Genomic DNA, 24,341 nt, shown 5'->3' with positions numbered 1-24,341 from the left:
TTTAAAGGCATTTTGGGATATTAAAAAAGTTTTAAAATATCCAATTTTAAAGTGTCCATGACACTAACACTTGTCATTAAATTTATGTCAGTTCTTAATTTTATTTCTCCATTTGCAGGGCAAAATGTTTCACCACGCCCTATTTCAAGGGTTGCATGGAGTCTTTGTACCTCTACGACGAGGAGGAACAGATAGATCAGATGATCGACTTCGTCGGGAAACGCTAATGCATACACTCAGCCCATTTCGCGCCAACTCTTGACACGACGCCATCTTGTTATAACACAACCGAGTGAAAACGCCACTACAGTAAAGAACAACGTACAATCGCAACGGTATATCACAATCGACCGCTTTGCCAAAAAGCATCAAAATGTCAAGTTCCTCCGTTTGACGTTTGCTTGCTATCCTCAAAGTATTCTAGTCTTCGATGCAACATAAATTAATTTATGTTCGCTACTAATTATAATGTTATAGTAATTAAATTAAGGACATTTATAGTGTATTTTTAAAGAAAATGTACATTTGTGTTATTACGTGCTGTAAGCTTCACAGCTATGGATAGTAGGGTATTTTTAAACATTGTTTATTAGTAGAACACCTCCTAGGTATTTAATTTACAACGAGGCAGATGTAAAACCTTCCGATGCTGGCCATCCGTCTTCATATCTGTCTCAGGATATCCGACTGCGACGCTAATTTCTCATTGCATTCCAATCACAGTATTTAAAAATTACTTACGCTTTTTAATCTAAATTTTGTCTATCGTTTGATTTGTATTATTGACTATTATACAATTTTACAGGACGTAAGACTGTAGTTTTATTATAAATCACTAATAAGATTTTTTAATTAAAGTTCTTTTTCTTTAATTGTTCTAAAATTACATTTAACAATAAATTATAGAGATAATTGTAAATAAAATGGTTGATTTCCATTTGAAAGTTCGCATATCATCAAAACAACTTATTTTAATACTCAGATGGGAATTTCCACAATTATAAAGTATGATTGTAAATTTTAATTTTGTATGTCCGCTAGGATAAAAAGTATTTGATTTAGTCAATAAGTATTTATAAAGATTTATTTTTATATTCTTCCGATCTATTTATTATTTGTTATTTTACGATTTTATTTATTGAGTCGTGTTTCACATCGCATGAGATTACCAGTGGTACTGCGGGCACTCTCATTTTATGTATAAGTTGCGGTTTATACTTATATAATGTTTGATAACTCCGCTCACTCTCCTCCGTGTTCGAATCTCACCTTTTTTTTAGTTTTTAGCGTTTCTTTCATCACAATTTTCGGATACTTATATTATAATTAACACGCATAAATATTATTCAAGTCATTTAACAAGTATATTAAACAAAAATGGTGCCAATTACGTCCCGAGACACTAGATATAATTATTATATAATGTTTTAGAAATGTATATGAGTTTATAAAAGTGACATTATTGTAAAAAGAATATTATCTAACGTTTTAGCCATGTATTAACCAATTTGTGTAAATTTTATACAAAACAGCTAAGAAACGCTACGGGTTACACGAAATATATCATTAAAAAAATAACACCGTTTTTTTTATTTTTCTATCTTGACTTTTACCAAAAATAACTTTAAAAAATTGCATTGATATAATCGATGAAAACCAACTGACAAGTATTTTTAGACCACTTCTACAGGTTTTAATGTGCCGACAACACGGCATTAAGTCCGTCCTTTGTACATTTTTTTGTGCAGTTTTAAATAAATAAATATTTTATTATGAGCGAGACAACAACAGACATTATGTTTTTGGATTTAAATTTAATATACTTTTAATAAGGCTTGATTCATTGAGATTTCAATCGGTTAAATTCAGCGATAGGTAGCCCTATTCTGCCATTGAAAAAATTTCTCTTAAATTTGGCATACTTGTAGTTAAGATACCTAATGTTTAGCAATTTATCTTGGAAATTAAAGAACACGAAGGTGTGTTCAGTAAATTATTACACAAGGAAAATTGCATTTATGATGTACAGACAGTTATAATATTATAAACGGGTATTTATTATTATAAAAATATAATATTATAAAAAATAAAAAAAGTAGGAAACCATTTAAGTGACATTTAATCATAAAAAATATATTGTGCTTGTCATAAAGACACGGAAGTTTTATCTAAATCTAAGTAAAATAAAGCTTACATAATTTTAAATCACACATTTTGTTTAAACTTAATAATTTCTTTTAATTTCCTAAGATTCCAAAAGAAATATTTTTAATCAAACCCGCCTTACTATGACACCATGAATATTTGGTAATTTAAAAAAAAATTCTACGCCATTACAATACAGATTCGAATGACATCAATATCATGACGCTGCCAATTTTTTTTCTATAAGTACACACACACGAAAGTATGGTAAAATAAACTATGAAATTATAACCAACCACAGAAAAAACTTAACCAGCCTTTAGACTTTAGAATATAAAGTCTTTATATTTTTATATTTTCTCTTCAACTCATTTTGATTGTTGTAATAATTACTGGCCTGATTAGAACGAGTTTTTTTATTATTAAGTAAGACTGACAAGCTCCTTGGACTGAAAAAATTGCCTAACTGATAGCTGTCAAAAACGAACATTTATTGATCTATCTCTTTCACTCCCACTACAAATCTATAGTAAGGAATCCATAGTTGTTGACATTAATTAGGAGCGGCATAAAACAGCACAAACGAATGACATCTATACATCTTTAAGGAATACCAAGCCTTATAAGTTATCCCATGTGATTTTTCCAAAACTATGTGTGTACTTCTACCTCACTAAATTACTATAGTTCTAACAATATCCTAGAATCGACTAATATTTCACGCTTTGTACAACGTCAATGTTACCCTGAATACCGTTATCTTAAGATAATCTCATCACTAGTGACAAGACAGCTGATTGGTGGCGCCATGTCTATAGAGGTCAAAGTCTGGACCACGCCCAAAATTCGAGGTAATGATAGACATTTGACAACCGCTTTCAGCAAAATATTACAAGATTTCTTATATTTTAACGACATGTTTATGTCCTTCCTGTCTTGATGTTGGCTATGTCTAGTCTACCCTAAATTTTAACGGATATGCTGAGCTACGAATTTTGCTCAAATAAAAGGATTTCCATATCACGGGTAGCCAGCCGGTTATATGGGATTCGAACCCACCAAAACCACGCGGTTTCAACGCATTTGTGTCAGGAATAAGAACCAAACTCACTCCAAGATCTAAATTAATCAACTTGACCCAAACAAAACACTAGCGTTGCCAAACAATCGACAGTTTCACTATCGATAATTGCCCAAGAAAATAAGTAAGTAAATGCTTTATTGTTCACTAAAAGAGTACATTACAAATATAAAACAGTAGTACAGTACAAAGGCGGGCTTATCCCTAAGTGGGATCTCTTCCAGCCGACCTGACAATAAGAGTATAGCATACAAAATTGAGGCAAGGGTGTACAACACATTTATCATCACAATATCGAAAGGCCTATCGATACTATCGATAAGCCATACGTCAGCGGTTGTCAAATGCCTGTCATTATCTCGAACTGATGATTTTACCAAACAGTTTTTATACATTAATCTTTACTTCACGTATCGCAATAATTTGTTATTCTTAACACTTTGCAGACAGGACGAGGAGTATCTCTTATAATAAACCAAACGGGATATGACTTCGGTTTAATATTATAATGCCAAAACATTTTATTTTAAAGAATAGACAAGTAATTTCAGTTACATGCAACACAGTCATATTTACAACACAACAAACAGAGGCGTCAGTGCGAGTTTTACTCGATCAAACGCGTCGAGCAAGTAAACGCGAATTTGTATGTGATTTCATTAGCGCCCCCTAGTGGTTACACGATGGCACTAATGCAATTCCATTCAAATTCGTAATTACTTGCTCAACGCGTTTGATCAAGTAAAACTCGCACTAACCCCTCAGTATCTGAATTTGGCTACCAAGTGCTATGCTAATGCAATGCAACTATAATGGCTAATGCAAGTCACGAAATAGTTTTTTAATTCTATGAAATATCAAAAAACAAACAGATACAATACACGATAATTTACGATACAATTCCACAGTGGTCTTCCACCTTATCTAACTTCTGCCTATCCTTAAGAAAAACACTAAGTTATCTCATATTTTACTACATGTAATGCCACAAACTTACTTATCTATAAAATATAGCTTAAACTCTGTGACAGATGTCAAATATTAGAGTATTTGACGTATTTGCTTAAAAATATTACAGACAAATTTATTTTTTATTATTTGACGGCCTCTGTGGCGCAGCGGTAGTGCGCTTGTCTGTGACCCCGGAGGACCCGGGCTCAAATCACGTCCAGGGCATATTCAGATGAGAAACGAACTTTTTCTAATTGGCCTGGGTGTTGGTTGTTTATCAATATAAGTATTAATTATAAAATATAATATCGTTGAGTTAGTATCTCGTAACACAAGTCTCGAACTTACTTCAAGGCTAACTCAACCTGTGCAGTCTGCCCCGTATATATTATTTCCTTACTGTCACAGACATTAATCTATATTGTATTATAGAATTGCAATTCTCATCAGGTTTCCTTATCAGTTTCTAAAAAGTCGTCACTTATCGTCATCGGAAAGTGGACACTTGATATATAATCTCACATGAAATGCGCCCGCGTTATCATATTAAGCTGATCTGTTATCAGGTTTCAGAAATAATAATTTACCTTATACTTTAAAAACGTATTTATAATATATCGGATTCATACTTGAATATAGTATATGAATAGATTTTGTTATACACCTGTAGGAATGCGTAAAAATGTTAGTTCTCGTGGTGTAAAAGAATTATTAATATTACAATTATTGTTTAGTTTGTTTTTTACTTAGATAAAAATTGCATAAAATTCATTACCACAGATCTATTTCTCAAATAACTGCAAATTATTAAACAAAACTATTTCAATATTAATTTGATGAATGAATGAATCTGACAGCCCCTGTGGCGCAGTGGTAGTTAGTTTTGGTGTGACTGTGACACCTGCGGACCCGGGTTCGACACCCGGCCAGGGCATGATTAGAATCGAATGAAAACTTTCATTGATTGGCCTTCGTTTTGGATGTTGATCTAAATTCACGTAAGTATTTATTATAAAATATAGTATCGTTGAGAACCTCCTAACATAAGTCTTGAACTAACTCAATCTGTGTAATTTGTACCATATAAAAAGAATAACGCTGATAAAACATGAAAACAACTAAACTTAGCATTAAGGCAAACAATAATAAAAAATTAATAACTTCACTAAAAATCTACGTTGGTAAGTGAGTTAAATCATAAATCAAGTAAAGTGAGAATCTCTTCTAAATTGTTAAGTTTATTTGGATCAACATTACATTATCTAAAATACAGGTACTTAATCTCACTAAATGGAACTTGGAAGAATATTTAATATGCAACAATAGCTCTTATTGCAAGAGCAACTTGCAGTTATTTATTCTCAAACTTTTAAACATGACGTCACTTTGATAAAATAACGGATGTATTTTTCAATACATTGTCTTTTTCCAATACCTTCTTACAATGAACAGAAAATACTTAATACATATTTTTTGTATGTTTTGTAACATATCTACAAAAATACTACTAAATGGCACTACATTGATATAATAGAAAGATCTAAATTTTAAAGAAGGTTATTTAGTAAAATAACAGTCCATTCGTATCACAATAAAAAGAAAAATTAATAATTTGAAAAAGAAAAAAACCTTCAAAATTAATAAAAAAATAAAAATTAGTGAACATGAGTGTGAAATTTTCTAATAAAAAATTTTATACGTAAGATTACGTAAGTGTAAAAAGGAATGTGTTAGTAGCAAATTTTCTTTTTCTTCTTCTAAATACAACACACTATTTATTTTTAAATATACCAAATGAAACTGGGTAGGGTTATCACACCGTTTATAGATAAAAAAAACCATAGGTACAATGAATTAATGAAGATCATATTTTAAAACTAATGTTAACTAAATCAATAGTAACTCATCACAATATATCACCTTATCCACTCAAACTTTATTTTGCCTGTGGACAAAATTAATTATCTTTATTAAAGATGTATTGATGCATCACTTACTACGTTCTTTTTAGTGCCGGTTCCCAGCACTAATAAAAAAAAAGAATAGGACAACTCCAGGTCTTGCCAATGGATGTCGTAAAAGGCGACTAAGGGATACGATACACTTGGGATTCCTTTTAGGCAATGGGCTATCAAGCCAAACAGCTGAACGAGGCCTTTCAGTTTTTACAAGGCTGTTGGCTCTGTCTACCCCGCTAGGAATATAGACGCGACTCTATGTATGTATGTACAATCACTTATATATCTCATGAGGGGTTGACAGTGCCAACAGTCCTGATAAATCTATAATATAATATAAAATATAGTGCCGTGTAGTATACATCTTTCACATGGATGTCGTAAAAGACGACTCAGGGACAGGCTAATAAACTTAGGTTTCTTTTTGTACGCGATGGGCTGGCAACCTGTTACTATTTGAATCTCAATACCATCATGAAGCCATACATCTGAACGTGGCCTTTCGGTCTTTACGAGACTGTCGATTCTGTCTACCCCGCAAGGGATATAGACGTGACTGTATGATATGGATATCTAGATATATTTTTCAGCCAACTCACCTTTATCCAGGCTACATTGGGTTACAAAAACTGGGACCCAAACAGTTATCTAAATGCTTAAAAATCTCCTCCTGCGTTTTAGCCTTGAAATACGTGCATTGCGGACATTTAAACATCTGAAAAAAAAACGATCATTTATATATATGTATTTATGAAACTTACTGTAAACGTTACAGTTAAAATTGCATGAAGAGAGTTATGAATGTGGATGAAGCGAAGGAAATATGCAGAGATCGTGGCAAGTGGAAAGAGGTAGTCTCTGCCTACCCCTCCGGGAAAGAGGCGTGATTGTATGTATGTATGTATGTACCTATGTTACAGTTAAAATCCTACCTCGGACGTGGTACTAACACTACATTGGTTTGAGTGCTAACCGACGCTCTTACGGTGAGGAATAACATACTGAGTAAACCTGCACATTCAGGTAACTGAATGTGTAACCATCATCCAATATGAATTAGGTTAACCTGCAAAGGTTGCGGAGGTCAGATGGGAGTCGCTTCGTGTAAAAACCTGACTCACCCAATGCAGAATCCATGGTCAAGGGCGCACCCCGGTCTCGTCTCCAGTGGCGAGGATGTAGCCGTGACTAACGCCAGGAGGAAGAAGAAGAAGAAGAAAGTTTAAAGAAATAAATATACAATAAATGTTTTGAGATCTTTATGTCGTAGGTCGGGAGTAGAAAAACAGAAATATCTACTGTACTATTTCTATCATTGAGCTGAACTGTTGAACGCGGCTTATCAGTCTTAACAAGACTGATGGCTCTGTCTACCCCGTATGGCATATAGACGTGATTATATATATATATATATATATATATGTATGTACATTTGCGATGAGAAGCGGGTTATTTTGTTTTGTCAACCGAAACAAACCTTGCTATTAGAAATATCACACATTCATAAATAGATTAAAATAATGCAACTAAACAAAATAAACATCTATAAAATTAAAAAACAGATCAAAACATGCATACAAGTTAAGCTATATTAAAACTTGTATCAGTTTAAAAAAAAGGACACCCTGTGTACACGAAATCATTAATAGTTGTAGGAACATAAAAGTAACTAAAAAATTAAAATAAATAAAAAGAAAACATGCTTTTCACAAAAAATATACATTTATATATATTCAAACTCACCAAATTGTCCTCAACCTTGATAAATGTAGGTACTAAATAACAGATATATAAAAACGATATAAAAATTTTATTATAAAGAAATTAATATGAAATAAATATTCTGTCATTCAATACAATATTTGCTATAAGACTAAAAACAAATAAAAGCTTTATTAAAATATAAACGCAAATAAATGCAATTACTACTTATTAAAAAAAAGCGTATAAAATAATTAATTCTAACAATTCGATTACGATGACACATTTTTTTAAATTTATATCTGCAAGGTCAAGACTAAATATATCCGACTGTATTTTTTAAGCCACTTAATGTTTATAGATAATTATTCTACAAGAGTATCATCAATTATCTTGGCCTAGTATTCAAAGTACAACTTAAAAAAAAAACATCATATGCTTTGCGCTCAAGAGGGACACGAATTCAGACCAAAAAATATATTCAGTTAAAAATATTTATTATCAACCCTCAATATTTTAAAATTTTTGTATTTTTTGTTATAGTGTCAACGGAAATACATAATTTGAAAAAAAAATCAGCTTTCTAGCTATCACGGTTTATGAAATAGAGTCTTTAAAAGCACAAGATCTTTAAATATAAACCTGCTCACTGAGAATGTGAATTTAATATTTACAGATTGTGCGCCTTATCGTTAAACATTAAGGTTGATTTTCGAACAGACGGGCGACATAGTTTCATCCGGATACTTTTATAGCGGCATTGAGGTTCTAATGCTCATAGCAAACATGTTTCGACATGTTGTTGTAGCAATATGAGCGTCTTCAACTGGGCATCGCACACGGGACACATGTAACGGAGCGGCGGTGGGGATCCCTCGTGCCTCTCGCTCATCGCGTGTTCCGTCTCTTTCCTCTCGCCTATCTCCATTTTGCCGGATAACCTCGGCTTTTTGCGGACCTTTGCGAAACTTTCAATTTAGTTTCGTAATATTTAAATAACAAATTCCTAATTCTTAACATATTATGTACCTTAACCAAATTAAGGACGTCTTGGCAATATGAAAGGTCAAGTGTACCCGAAATCGCCGAGCTTGCATGAAGAGAGATATGAATGTGGATGAAGCGAAAGAAGTATGCAGGGATCGTGGCAAGTGGAAAGATATAGTCTATGCCTACCCTTCGAGAAAGAGGCGGAATATAATCGATGTAATTCTTGATCATGTGCCGTTTGATTCCCATATATTCCCCCATGTATATTGAAAAAGGCGACTAAGGTAAAGGCTAATAAAGTTGGCATGACTGTTGTCTACCCCTCAAGGGATATAGAATTGATTATATCTCTCTCATCATCTTGTCGTATTCCCAGTTGCACCCTCTGCCATTAAGCCTCGGGCCCTGGGGTCCATTTTCCTACTTCTCTCTTCCACATATTCCGGTCTACCACGTCTCCTGTTCTAAAACCATTGGCACGCATATCATCATCGCTTCTTAACGTCATTATATATAAATAAGTGTATCTTCTTCCTCCTGGCTTTAGTCCCGGTTGCATCCTCACCACTCTGGAGAGGAGCCCGTGGTATGCCTTAGACCATGGACCCTAGATTTGGTGAGTCAGGTTTTTACACGACTCCCGTCTGACCTCCACAACCTTTGCAGGAGTACCTAACTCATATTGGATCTTGGTAACACATACTGAATGTGCAGTTCTCATAATTACATGTAAATTGACGTCCGTTGAAAATGCTGCAGTGTAGTTTGTTCCGCCGCTTCTTCTACACATGCGCTTTGTAATCGGTAGGGAGTTATAATTAGATTTAAGTGATGTGACGTCAATAAGTGATACCTTGTATCCGATTTTGAAAATAAATCTATTCTATTCCATTCATGTATGTATGTATTATATGTATTGATATCTGTCTGATTGTGCCGTGTGGTTCCCGGCACCAATAAAAAAGGAATAAGACCACTCCATATCTTTCTCATGGATGTCGTAAAAGGCGACTAAGGGATGGGCTTACAAACTTTGGAATCCTTTTTAGGCGATGGGCTAGCAACCTGTCACTGTTTGAATCTCAATTCTATCATTAAGCCAAATAGCTGAACGTGGCCATTCAGTCTTTTCAAGACTGTTGGCTCTGTCTACCCTACAAGAGATATAGACGTGACCATATGTATATGTATATGTATTTATGTATGTATGTATGTATTTATGTATGTATATATGTATGATGTATGTGTGTGTGTGTGTGTGTGTGTATGTATGTATGTATGTGTGTATTGATATCTCACCGTGTCTCTCGCATTTGATGATTGTTCCCTGGTCGTGGAGCGCGTGGATCCCGTTGGGAAGGTAGACCTCGCCATGGTCTGAATAATGTCTGGATATTTCTTTATGGCCATTTCCAACTGCAATTAAAAACCGGATTATAATAATAATACGGCGTGCGTTTTCCGGCACCATAGAATGGAACCATTCCATATCATTATAATGGACGTCGTAAAAGGCGATTAAGGGATAGTGTTCATAAACTTGGGATTCTGGAACCTGGAATGGTTTCGTTTCTATGGATGTCGTAAAAGGCGATAAGGGATAGGGTTCATAAACTTGAGATTCTGGAACCTGGAATGGTTTCGTTTCCATGGATGTCGTAAAAGGCGATTAAGGGATAGAGCTCATAAACTTGAGATTCTGGAACCTGGAATGGTTTCGTTTCCATGGATGTCGTAAAAGGCGATTAAGGGATAGGGCTCATAAACTTGGGATTCCTCTTGTAGGCGATGGGCTTGGCAAACCTATTACTGTCTGAATGTCTCAATTTCATCATTGAGCCATCAGGTTACTAACACACCGCCTAAAGAAGAATCCCAAGTTTATAAGCCCTTCCCTTCTGGCCTTTCCCTGGTCCTATCCTAAAGCGCCGATAACCACACGGCACATGGGCCCTGTCTACCCCGCAAAGGTTAACAACGATACTATATGCATACATTTATTTGACGTTATATTCGTATTAGCGCGTTCAAACAAACAAACTAACAAACTCTTCAGCTTTATTTATAATATAAGTATAGTTATACTCATTCTATAATTATACTCACCACGGAAGACAGCCTCTCCACTTCCTGTAGCGATGTTCGCAATCTCCCCTCAAGGGTCGCCTTCTCGCAGGCCATCTTTTCTCGGCTCTCGCGTTCCGCTTCGAAATCCATCCTAAAAATTATAAATACATTAAGTATAAGCTTTATGAATCAGTGCCGTGGTTTTCACTTTAGAATAGAACCAATCCATATCTTTGCAAAATTCAAAACTCTTATTCATTCAGTCATAATGTTTGAGTTTCACTTCGCCCGCGTGAATTGAAATTGAGTGCACTGAGGCACTATATGTATAAAATATACTTGTCGCCGTATGCCGTGTGGTTCCCGGCACCAATAAAAGAAAGAATAGGACCACTCCATCTCGTTCCCATGGATGTTGTAAAAGGCGACTAAGGGATAGTCTTATAAACTTGGGATTCTTCTTCTTAGGCGACTAGCTAGCAACCTGTCACTATTTGAATCTCAATTCTATCATTAAGCCAAATAGCTCAATGTGGCCTATCAGTCTTTTCAAGGCCGTTGGCTCTGTCTACCCCGCAAGGGATATAGACGTGATTATATGTATGTATGTATGTATACTTACTTGTACGTGTCTATCTGAGCTCTGAGAAGGGCCATGTCATCCTGTTTAGACTGTAACTCTCTCAATTCCATTTTTAAGTTGTCAACCTCTTCTCCGCGCGCTAATAACGCGATAGTCAACGCATTCAGATCAGTTGACTGAGATGGCTGTGAACATTTTTATTTATTTATTGACAATAACCAACCCTATCCATTACATTGTTACCCAATGCGATAGAGTAGCTAATTAAATTACAATTATATTAAGCAAATTATTGATGAGAGAAAGAGAAATATGAAGAGAAGAGAAATGAGAAATATATAGTCATTAGTGACCCGCCCCGGTTTCGCACGGGTAGAATTTAAACATAAAAAAACCTTCGTCCTGAATCACACTATCTATTAGAAAAAAAAACCGCATCAAAATTCGTTGTGTAGTTTTAAAGATATAAGCATACATACAGATATACATACAGACGCGGGAAGCGGCAAGCGACTTTGCTTTATACTATGTAGTGATTATTTATTAGATCATTTACCAGATTCACAGATGAGTGCCGTGTGGTTCCCGGCAGTGCCGTGTGGTTCCTGGCAGTGCCGTGTGGTTCCCGGCACCAATACAAAAAAGAATAGGACCACTCCATCTCTTTCCCATGGATGTCGTAAAAGGCGACTAAGGTAGAGGCTTACAAAATATTTGAATCTCAATTATATCATTAAGCCAAATAGCTAAACGTGGCCATTCGATCTTTTCAAGACTGTTGGCTCTGTCTACCCCGCAAGGGATATAGACGTGACCATATGTATGTATGTTCACAGATGAGAGCAACATTATACAAAAAAATGGAACGAATATTTATCCGCCATTTTATAGATATTAAAAATACAAAAATGAATCTTAATGTATTGCAATAAAATACACAATTATTAAAAAACAGAATACGCTGATTGTGAATAAGCAGATCTTTAACCGCCGTCAAAACATATGGTGGTTCTCAGTTTCACCTTTATGTATGTTTGTTTGTTTGATGTATGTATCTATGTATGTTTGTCCGCGCCGCGATTATTTCGCGTTTCGTTCAACCGATTTTGATACGGTTTTCAAGAAAGTGTTTGTTACGCTTAGGTGAAGGTTTTAGAAATATAACCGACTTCAAAAATAGAGGATAATTTTTTTAAGCCTATCCCTTAGTCGCGATTTTACAATAAACATATTTACTAAAAAAAAATATAAACATGTGTACTCACAAGTTGTGGAGACGCCGTCAGGGATTTTTTGTAGTCCGTGAATATTTTCTCAAAAACAGCGAGCGCAGATTTCACATTTTCACTGTAGGTAAATATACACATACAATTATATTAATTTTACAAATTCAAAAAACCTCCATTTAAAGGGGTTGCTTACTTTCTTGAGTAATTATTGCCAGTTCACAGTTAATTTTTATAACTTTTCATCATGATTTCATATAATCTCGTCTATATCCCTTGCGGGGTAGACAGAGCCAACAGTCTCGAAAAGACCAATAGGCCACGTTCAGCTGTTCGGCTCAATAAAATTGACATTCAAATAGCGACAGGTGGCTAGGCTAGCCCATCGCCGAAAAGGCGAATCCCAAGTTTTTAAGCCTATACCTTAGTCACCTTTTACGACATCCATGGCAATGTCGTCCCCCGCTCTTTTCTCTTTTGGTGCCGGAAACCACAAGACACACAAGTAACGCGTTTGTTTTAAAAATGCGTCTCTAATTGGAACGAAAAACATTTTTGTATGTACACATACATACATTAAACATTCAAATGTATCCTACTTATATTATAAATTCCAAAGTTTGTAAGTTTTCCATGCAATAAAGATATTACAAACAAACACACAATAATTCAGCACTCACATATGTACCACATCATGGTTTTGTTGCTTTTCAAATTGTGCCATGGCGTCGAGTAGCACCTCTTTGAACCCTTCCTCTTTTATCCGTTCCAATTTGTAGTCGTATAAGGTTGACATCAAATCAATTATTTTCCGAAGACTGTTTAGCGATCTGAAAACAAATTTTTTTTATATTTTTCGCATACTTATCGCAGAAATATACATACATCGTTGAGTTAGTATCTCGTAAGACAAGTCTCGAACTCACTTCGAGGCTAACTCAGTCAGTGTAAATTTGTCCCTTATATATATAAATATTTATTTATTTATTATACATACATATAATCACGTCCATATCCCTTGCGGGGTAGACAGAGCCAACATTCTTGAAAAGACTGATAGGCCACGTTCAGCTGTTTGGCTTAATGATAGAATTGAGATTCAAATCGTGACAGGTTGCTAGTCTGTCGCCTAAAAAGAAGAATCCCAAGTTTATTAGCCTATTACGACATCCATGTGAAAGAGATGGAGTGGTACTATTCTTTCTTTTCTAATGGTGACAAGAACCACACGGCACAAGTATCCCAAGTTTATTAGTCTTTCTCTTGATTAACTTTTACAATCTATCAAACCCCCCCTAAAAGGATACAGAAGTGACTATATGTATGTATGTTTGGCCTAACAGTCTTAACAAACCTAAATTCAAATTCATTATTATGGTACACTTCAATATCACTTAATAATTGTCACACCTTTTGGTTTCACAACATTGGTTGACGTCAAATAAATTACTCAAAACTAAGTTGACTGCCGCTTCCAAAGCGTCAGTGCAGAAGAAGCGGTAACAAACTGCACTGAATGAACACGATGATACAGTCATGTACGCATGTAATTACCAGAGATCGGAATAGGTAGATTGAATTGGGGTCAATGAACTGAAACGTACATATTAATATGGACATGCCTCCGGGATTGCGGGATTTGTAAATTATTAAGATTTTTTCCGGAATTTTTTACAAGTGGGATGAAGAATATATTAGTGGTAGCTGTTTTCCCCCGACTTCGTTCATGTAAATTGTAGTCCTATGTTACCCGCGGGCAATGTAGTTTACTGTAAGTGTAAGTACTGAAGTGCAATCCCGGAAAAGAGGCTTATCCATGTTATGCTTTTTCTTTATGGTAATTCATGATGCAAGTACATAAAATCAATTACACATCTAGTTTGATGAATGTGCAGTTTTATCGACAACCACTCACCCTTGATTCACGTTCGTCAGATGTTCAGAGAGATGCTTCAAAGCTTTTTCATACAATCTCACGTTGTACTCCACGATGGTTCCCTCAGATGTTGGCTCGAGACTCTTTGGCAAGGATACCGGTTTGAGTTCCTGTAACACAGATAATTAAACTTTCTGTTTGTGCATAAAGGGCTGTTGGTCCCAACGCTAATGTATGTTTATTTGTTGTCTCTTAACGCGTCATCTTCTGAACCAATCTTCTTGATATTTTTTGGTTTGTATCACTACATAGTATAAAACAAAGTCGCTATTTTAGTCTGTTTTGTCTGTATGCTTAAATCTTTAAAATTACGCAACGGATTTTGATGCGGTTTTTTGTAACAGGTAGAGTGATTCAAGAGGAAGGTTTTTATGTATAATAACATCTATTAAATAATGGAGAAATACTGTTATTTTCAGGGTTTCTAATGTGGTGTCGTAAATTCTTACATTTCTTGCCGCTTACATTGCGTACGCAGGCTTAACCTAAGTATTAAGTTAACAGAACAGAACAGTACTAAGTATTGTTCACCTTGAAAAGGTCTACAGAAAAGTCCGCGATGGTATATGTCTATCTCTTATCGATATCCCACAAAACCATTTTTTGTCATTTACTTTTTACGACGATCAGCACTGCACCCGTGCGAAGCCGGGGCGGGTCGCTAGTAATTTATATAATAATAAAATACCGATAAAAACTTTAAGTTCCCGTGGGATTATTCGGAACAGTATTATCTTGTAGGTAGCGCTAAATTCGCACGGGCGACGATAAACTAGTTGGGCTAAATAATTCGGATACATTTTTTTAATCTTTCTTCACATTTATTTTCTAAATATAAAAATAATGACAGACAGAAATTCCGACTTTACAGATAACCGTAACATATACATACCACTTTCTGGGCCTCCTTCAGCTTTGAAGTCAGCTTCTCCAGTTGAATCTTGTATATTTTACACTGCTCATGCGAGGTGGATTTAAATTTTGTGTGCTCTAACTGAAAAAATTAAATGAATTATGCATTAACGTCAGTACTACAAAGTTGCGTCCCGCGTTTGTCGCTATGTCTGTATGTATGTATGTATGGTTCGATCTTCAAAACTACAATACTACTTAACCGTGTGGTTCCCGGCTTCATTAAAAAAACGAATAAGACCACTCCATCTCTTTCCAATGTCGTAAAAAGCGACTTAGGGATAGGCTTATAAATTTGAGGTTTCTCTTTAAGGCATTGAATCTCAATTCTATCATAAAGCTCAACAGCTGAACATGGCCTATCAGTCTCTTCAAGACTGTTGGCTCTGTCTACCCCGCATGAGATACAGACGTAATCATTTGTATGTGCTTTTTCAACATCCCAATTCCATCATTAAGCCATCCAGCTGAAAGTGGCCTTAAAGTATTTTCAAGATTGACTACCCCATATGGGATTAAGTCTATATTTGTATATAAGCTATGCCCGCAACTTCGTCCGCATGGAACAGTCATTTTGGGCATCACTGAAGCCCTCAAGAACGAATAATTTTCCCCGTTTTTTTTCACATTTTCCTTTTTTTCTTTGCTCTTAAATAGTTGCAGCGAGATGTTATATAGCCTAAAGCCTTCCTCGATAAATGGTCTATTCAACGCAAAAACAATTTTACAATTCGAACCAATAGTTCCTGAGATTAGCGCGTTCAAACAAACAAACTCTTCAGCTTTATAATAATAGTAATCGATAGAGTATATAGAATTGTATTTACCTTGACATTATAAAGGTCCAATATCTGAAGTTTAGACTCCTTGTTGGCCGCTTGTAACGCATTCACTTCGGCCTCCAAATTTTTAATCTTCGTTTCTCTTACCATCACCTCCTCAGTCGGCATGGTCTGATGGAAACGTAAGATATTGTTAAATTGTTGTTCACACTAATTTATATAATCACACCTTTATCTCTTACAAGGTAGACAGAGCCGACAGTATCGCAAACACTGAAAAGCCATGTTCAGCAGTATGGCTTAATGATAAAGTATAAAGTATGTATGGTACATACATACATATAATCACGTATATATCCCTCGCGGGGTAGACAGAGCCGACAGTCTTAAAGACTGATAGGCCGAGTTCAGCTGCTTAGCTTAATGATAGAAATTAGATTCAAATAGTGACAGGTTGCTAGCCTGTCGCCTAAAAGAAGATACACAAGTTTATAACCCTATCCTAAGGGATAGGGTTATAAACGTACGACGTAACATACGACGGGTATAGTCTAAGGACTATACCCTAGACATCCACGGGAAAGAGATGGTGTGGTCCTTTAATTTTTCCTATTGGTGCCGGGAACCACACGGCACTAAAATATTTAAATATACACTTACCACGGCGTTACTAACAATAAGCTGATTCCGCAAGGTCTTCGCTGTTTCTTTCAATTCTGATATTTCATTATTATGGGTTTCTTCGTTAATTGATATCTTTATCTGAAACAAATAAATTAATCGGTCACTAACTATTGATATAGTTACATAATTATACAAAATTCACAGATGTGAGCAAAAGCCGACAAAATAAAATTGACACTTTTATCAGCTATCTAGAGACCTTTCAAATATGGATCTTATTTAATTGGAATAAAGTTCTTTAATTATTTCTGCCTACCCCTCCGGGAAAGAGGCGTGATTTTATGTATGTATGTATGTAAGTTCTTTAATGTTCAGTCCACAATCCTTTAATGTTATTAAAAGTTTCATATTTGAGGATTGTGTACTTTATCATAAAACTTTAAGATTCATTTTCGAACGGCCGAACGAATCCGTTTGGTTCGGATACTTTTTCAATTGGATTGTGTGTCTATAGATAATACGACGATTACTACATTATTATTACTACATAGTAGGTACATTAAACTTGAATCTAAAACCAAAATATCTCCTCGTTATCCTGCTATCTCGCTCGTAATAGTGCCGTGTGGTTACCGGCACCAATACAAAAAAGAATAGGACCACTCCATCTCTTTCCCATGAATGTCGTAAAAGGCGACTAAGGGATAGGCTTATAAAATTGTAATCCTTTTTTTTAGGCGATGGGCTAGCAACCTGTCACTATTTGGATCTCAATTCCATCATTGAGCCGAGCAGCTGAACGTGGCCATTCAGTCTTTTCGGGACTACTGGCTGTGTCTACTCCGTAAGGGATATAGGCGTGACTATATGTATGTATGTATGTAATAGAGGGGGGGCGCGATAAAAAGGCGCGCTGTGATAGGCAGCATAAAATTTAACTTCTACTACGATTAGAGCGTGGTCGAATCGGTAAGGTGCCCGGTTAAAATGCGTGTTGCCCAGAAAGGCACAGGTTCAAATCCCACATCGGCCATGTGGCAATGACTATTTTCGAAGTTATATATACATTAGTTTGAATACTAACCGATGCCTTAACGGTGAGGGAATACATCGTAAGGGAACCTGGGGACATACAGGCAGCCGGATGTATAGCCGGTTATGATGCGGAGGTCAGATGGGACTCCCATCATGGGAGTCGCTTCGTGTAAAAACCTGACTTACCCAAGGTCCATGGTCTAAGGCATACCCCGGGCTCCTCTCTAGACTGATAAGGATGCAACCGGGACTAAAAACCAGGAGGAAGAAGAAGCCAAAAATTAAACTTCTGCGCAGTTAAAATTAAACTTCTGTGCAGATGTAAAACTGCTCAGAAGTTTAATTTTTGCTGTACGGTGTTACTTTTAAAACAGGCAGTACATACATACATATAATCACGTCTATATCCCTTGCGGGGTAGACAGAGTACTATTTCTACTAGTAGGAAGATCAGTAGGTACAGTACCTCCGCTTCGTGTAATGCCTTCAGCAATCTGTCACGCTCCTTGGTCGTGAGGTCCACAATGTGTTCCAGAGACTCCTTCTGCCATGTCAGCTTCTCATTCTCAACTATCAACTAAAAATTATACAGGGTGCATTTTTATTTGTTCATAAAATGTTCACAGCGAATATAGTATGGGAGAATAAAAAATAATACGACCATATACTTAAAGAAAAAAAGAATAGGATCCCTCTGCTGTATCTTTCCCATGGATGTCGTAAAAGGCAACAAAGGAGGCAATAAATGGGTGGACTTAACGCCATCATTCTACCCGTGTACAACCCATTAAGGGGTAACACAGGGACAGTAAACTTTTACGGAGATCGAAGTCGTCGGCGACAACTAATCTATACTAATATTATAAAGCTGAAGAGTTTGTTTGTTTGAACGCGCTAATCTCAGGAACTACTGGTTCGAATTAAAAATAATTTTTGCGTTGAATAGACCATTTATCGAGGAAGGCTTTAGGCTACATAACATCACACTGTAACTATAAGGAGCTAAGAAATAATGGAAAATGTGAAAAAAACGGGGGAACTTATTCATCCTTGAGGACTTCAATAAATATTCCACGCGGACGAAGTCGCGGGCACTGCTAGTTTATAAAATTAGTGAGGAATCTTATGTCTACAACATACTTGTCGCCTCTGTTTCTCAACCAGCTCCAGCTGGCTCGTCAGCTTGTTGATGGTGTCATCATCTGGTGACGTCACAAACTCCACCGCCGAGCTCGGCCCGGATTTGCTCCCGTTGGAACCTGCCGACCGTGAGAACTCCTCCGCCTCTTTCTTCAGACGTTTGTTTGTTTGACGAAGCTGGAATGAGATTTGTCGTTACATAAATTGAAATAACTATTTTTAAACGGTAAATATAATAACTCATATTGCACTAATCTATACTAAAACAAACAAACTCTTCAGCTTTATACCTAATATATATACATAAAGGTAGGTAGTATAATAATAATAGTATGATAAAAGTAGGTATGTAGGTATAATAGGTATAAAACTGAAGAGTTTGTTTGTTTGAACGCGCTAATCTCAGGAACTACTGGTTCGAATTGAAAAATTCTTTTTGTGTTGAATAGACCATTTATCGAGGAAGGCTTTAGGCTATATAACATTACGCTGCAACTATAAGGAGCAAAGAAATAATGGAAAATACTATTCATCCTTGAGGGCTTCAATAATGCACAAAATAACTATTCCACGCGAACGAATTTGCGGGCACAGCTAGTAAAACATACACAGAAAATATTGTAACTTTAATTTATCTTATACGGGGAGGAATAGGCTTATATACTTGGCATTCTTCTTTATGCGATGGACTGGCTGCTTGTCACTATTTGAATCTCAATTCTATCATTAAACTAAGCTGAACGTGGCCTTTCAGTGTTTTGAAGAATGTTGGTTCTGCCTTACCCGCAAGGGGTATAGACGTAACTATATGTTATACAGTACGTCGTCCTGGACGTCCGGCCGTCCTGGTAAAGGGTCAGGTCAAAAGTACCCGAAACCGCCGAGCTTACATGAAGAGAGTTATGAATGTGGATGAAGCGAAGGAAATATGCAGAGATCGTGGCAAGTGGAAAGAGGTAGTCTCTGCCTACCCCTCCGGGAAAGAGGCGTGATTTTTATGGATGTTTGTATGTAAAGGTATGTTTTTGTTACACCGACATTCGCGAACGCACCAGATAAGTGGTCGTAGGTCACAGCTTTGCTAAACTCATTCCTTCGCTTCATCCACATTCATAACTCTCTTCATGCAAGCTCGGCGGTTTCGGGTACTTTTGACCTGACCCTTTACCAGGATGTCCTTAATATATATATATATTCCTATGCATACCTTTAATATGTAAAGTTCAACTCTTACCCTTTCAACTAAAGCCTTAGCCTCCACGAATTTATCCTCCTGCATCTTGATCGTCTTCACCATATCCTCCTGACAGGAGGCTATCATCAGGAACTGTTCCTTCATAGAGTCATTGTTCTTCTTCAATGTCTCCTTCAGAATCAAGTTTTCATCGAGGAGTTCCCCGAATCGATTCTGCAAATCCTCCAGGCTCATGTCTTCTGTGATCATGTTGCTTGCCACCATCAGGCTGGCTGGTGACGGCTAGAAAGATACATACATACATTTAATCACGTCTATATCCCTTGCGGGGTAGACAGAGCCTACAGTCTTTTAAAGACTGATAGGCCACGTTCAGCTATTTGGCTTTAGGATAGAATTGAGATTCAAATAGTGACAGGTTGCTAACCCATCGCCTAAAAGAACCCCCAAGTTTAAAAGCCTATCCATTAATCGCCATTTACGACATCCATGGGAAAGAGATGCGAGTGGTTCTATTCTTTTTTTATATGGGTGCCGGGAACCACACGGCACCGCACGGCATAAAAAAATACAACATAAACAAAAGGATGTATACCATACAAAGGATAATAAATTAAGTTTATTCGTCACTTTCTTAAAACTTCATTCTCGTGAGAGATATACCCAGAGTTTAGTACGTCATCCATGCCTAAGTCGAGAATTGAACTCGGGAAGAATTAGTAGCAACATGTGATAAATGCTACTCGTCACGTAGGTAGGTATAGGCAACTCGTCATATTCGCTAATCATCATTTTCGCATCTAGTCATTTTTACATGGTATCTTGACATTTCAAATTAGTCATTAATTAAATAAATAAAGAAATAAAGATATACGAGACAAATTACACAGATTGAGTTGGGCTCGAAGTAAGTTTGAGACTTGTGTTTAGAGATACTAACTCAACGATACTATATTTTATAATAAATACTTATATACATAGATAAACATCCAAGACCCAGGCCAATCAGAGAAAGTTCGTTTCTCATCAAGCCCTGGCCGGGATTCGAACCCGGGACTAACTGTGACACAGACAAGCGCACTACCACTGCGCCACAAAGGCCGTCTAATTATATTTATGTATGTATGTTTCTAATCCTTTGGGGCCGGTCGTAGCCAACAAAGAGTTTACAAAAACACACTCTTCGCTCAGTCAAAATAATAATAGAGTAAGGGAAAGGGGCTGACGATAATCCGGTTCTGGGTTCGAGTCCCACATCAACTGGCTCCAGGTAGCTGGGCATAGACGTGAGTCTATTGTCATGTCTATGTCCAGCTACTAAAAAGAAGGTGCGCCATTATTATGCAAAGATTTAATTGCATAAAATAAAATGGAATGAATAAAATAAAATTTTAAAATAAAAAATTAACTTTCAGGGTTTCGCGTGGCCCCAGGCTGTTTGTTACCGGTGACTCGTATGGTGTACTCGATATGATAACCCCCTTTCCGTTACACGTTGTATAATCAAGTCAGAACAAAGAAACCCTGGCTCGACGTCGCGAAAGATGATATGCTGAAGACGCTGTAGACCGGAAAAAGTGGAGAGAGTGAAGTAGGAAATGGGACCCCGGACCCCTGGTGTAACAAGGAACACGCCAAGATGAGAGAGAAAGTCAAGTCTTTTTCATAAATAGACAGAGCCGACAGTCTCAAAAAGACCGAAAGACCAGATTTAGCTGTATAGCAATAATGAACTTGGTATTCTTCTATTAGGTGATGGGCTATCAACCTGTTACGATTTGAATCTCAATTCTATTATAAAGCAATGCAGGTGAATAATATCCTTTTGAATGCATGGAATTGTATTACACCACAGTAATATCTGATTGCCAATAAAAAAAAAGTCATACCAATTTTGTTGTTAATATTATCTTCGTGTTCATTTATCTTTGATAAAAGATCCCACCTACTCATATACATATATTGATAGATAATGATCAATCTGTTTTACTCTTCATAATTTTTAACATAATTTCATCACTTGTAACAAATTGTTAAACTTGTCATCAGACTGGACTGAACAACCACAACCACTATGCCAAGAGTGTTGTGTTCACTCAGAAGATAGAATAAACCGTGTTAAGCCCGCTCACTAGTCTCTAAGGGATGGCACGCGCGACGCCATTTTGTCTAATCTTAGCAAACCATCAATAACAAAAGTTGGATCGCAAACCTTGTTTACACTTAACTTTTCCATTTATCTTCATGAATATTTTTATTAATAGTTATAATGGTTTCATTAAAAGTTCATTAAGACAATATTTACCAATGTCACTCAATAAATAACTGTAATTACAGACCTAATAATGCTAAATAGACATAGATAGGACAAAAGTAAAGTGCAACTCATCCTCAAGAGGAGGATATGATGTACCCTATTATTCACCCAGAGCCTGAATTGAAATCCGAGCATTGGAATGGAGAGAGATACCAGGAAAACAAAATATGAGAGAATGAGAGAAAGCCTGTTCATGTTTTTGTATACCCAGTTACACCTATAGAACAATTGTTTTTGGGCCCTGAAGTCTGTTTTAAGATACTATTGAGTGTTACCAATTTGAAGAATGACTACTTACACTATCTCCCAATTTGAAATGAGCCTTCAAAGCCATATTAGCCTCAGTGGAAAAATCCTGAATGGAATCTTCCATCTGCTTCATATTCAAAGGCTGACCATTCACGGGCTCACATTTGAGATCCAAGCTGGATCCTGGAGAGGTGCCCAAAATGATGAAGGAGTCATCCGAAGATTTCGAATCATCCAGTGAAGACATGTTGGCATCAACCTGAAAATATTGTGCAGATTTTAAAAATGCTGCTTCTATAAATGACTCATCATCAAAATTTTCCAGGGTGGCAACGTTTATTAATGTGTTTAATAATCTCCCCTCTCCTAGATGTTCGGATAGCAGACTGTAGGTGACATTAAAGTTGGAAACCATGTGAAACTGGACACATTATGTTTATTGCCTTCATCAACCGTTATTCTAGTGGGTATATGGCATTAAAAAAAGATACAGGAGCGTCATAAACATTATATAAAATGACACATAGCCACCAAAATGTAGTCCCTTTGTTTTGGTCAAAACATGGGAGTTTTGGGATGAAAATTTAACCAGAATGTCCACACGCTTTTTGTTTGTGGCAAACAAATTCACAACCATCAAGTCTGTAGATCCCAATTTGCTGAACATCATTTATTGATTTATTTATTCAATACATCTAATAAGCTAACAGATTTTACATCCAAAATGCTTACAAGAAAAATTTAAAATAGAATTATATACAATTATTATAGAATATTAACATTACATTACAATACATTCAATATTGGAATAAGGACAATGAGTTAAAATTATTAATTATTATATATCACATAAAAGTCAGTACACACACAGTTTGTTTTAAGAAAAATAAAACACTACAAGCAGAAATTCATATCCACATGTTCATAATTGTTGTGTGCACATGCTTGCTGAACAATGGTTGTTTACCATTGTTCAGGAAGCATGTGGACGCGGCATTACCGATCTTATCTTGATAGCAAATATACGTGACTCATATCTACGGAAAGTCCCTAAACCTGACTACGGTTTACTTAGAATAAATAAATGATTTTTTATTTAATTGGTTAGACATTCTACATCATTTACATGTATTTACTTTCAGACCATAAAAAGCGAAATACAATAATTTGCAATTGTAATATGAGATTACGAAATGCGACTCTCTAAAATAATACAAACCTAGATGAAGCAACAAGTTGAAAATTCGCAAAACTGAATGCACTGCACTTACTAGAGGGAATTGTTGTCAAAGGGTCTTAAACCGGTACGCTTTAATTGATGTAAACTGAATTACAAATAAAGAATAATATTGTAACACTTCATTATCCTTTATTGCATATTTATTTATTTATTATTTGTTGATAGTGTTGCCTAAACGTAGTGATTATGTACATTCTTTTTGGTGTTGC

General features: G+C 36.0%; 2 protein-coding genes across 7 annotated transcripts in view; one reads left to right on the top strand and one right to left on the bottom strand.

Annotated features, from left to right (window-relative positions):
* LOC106139353 (CHH-like protein) overlaps positions 1-1,544 on the top strand; it is a 34,472-nt gene extending 32,928 nt beyond the window's left edge. Inside the window, exon 3 of one of the 2 annotated variants that reach the window (XM_013340785.2) lies at positions 119-1,544. In XM_013340785.2, coding sequence (XP_013196239.1) covers positions 119-227 — 109 coding nt within the window. In that variant the 3' untranslated portion in view covers positions 228-1,544. The remainder of the gene's footprint in view (positions 1-118) is intronic. The other variant, XM_013340784.2, reaches the window with a different exon arrangement.
* Positions 1,545-2,101: 557 nt separating this feature from the next.
* On the bottom strand, positions 2,102-24,333 carry LOC106139337 (NF-kappa-B essential modulator). Of its 5 annotated transcripts, none has more exons than XM_060949438.1 (16): positions 24,112-24,333; positions 22,942-23,151; positions 20,366-20,608; positions 19,132-19,308; positions 18,458-18,568; positions 16,993-17,094; positions 16,378-16,503; positions 15,531-15,632; positions 14,618-14,748; positions 13,383-13,532; positions 12,742-12,823; positions 11,516-11,661; positions 10,933-11,044; positions 10,126-10,242; positions 6,735-6,850; positions 2,102-6,122 (listed from the first exon to the last, which is right to left on the bottom strand). In XM_060949438.1, exons 2-15 carry the CDS (start codon positions 23,137-23,139, stop codon positions 6,746-6,748), a joined length of 1,902 nt encoding a protein of 633 aa, XP_060805421.1. In that variant the 5' UTR covers positions 23,140-23,151; positions 24,112-24,333; the 3' UTR covers positions 2,102-6,122; positions 6,735-6,745. The 5 variants fall into 5 exon arrangements, with proteins under 5 accessions (XP_060805421.1, XP_060805422.1, XP_060805418.1 ...); XM_060949439.1 differs by having other exon boundaries at positions 24,164-24,333; XM_060949435.1 differs by lacking the exon at positions 24,112-24,333 and adding an exon at positions 23,678-23,704.
* Between the last annotated feature and the right edge of the window lie 8 nt (positions 24,334-24,341).

This window comes from Amyelois transitella, chromosome 19 (assembly GCF_032362555.1).
Source record: "Amyelois transitella isolate CPQ chromosome 19, ilAmyTran1.1, whole genome shotgun sequence".
Taxonomy (NCBI): Eukaryota; Metazoa; Arthropoda; class Insecta; order Lepidoptera; family Pyralidae; genus Amyelois; species Amyelois transitella.
This window is presented reverse-complemented; position numbering and strand designations above follow the sequence as displayed.

What these genes read in the sequence shown, in the direction of transcription:
- LOC106139337 (XM_060949435.1), bottom strand. An exon ending in GCTCAGATAGACACGTACAA is followed by an intron (nt 11,045 to 11,515) that starts GTAAGTATACAT and finishes TATAATTTTTAG; the next exon opens with GATGGATTTCGAAGCGGAAC. An exon ending in CATCAAATGCGAGAGACACG is followed by an intron (nt 6,851 to 10,125) that starts GTGAGATATCAA and finishes TTTTTTTTTCAG; the next exon opens with ATGTTTAAATGTCCGCAATG.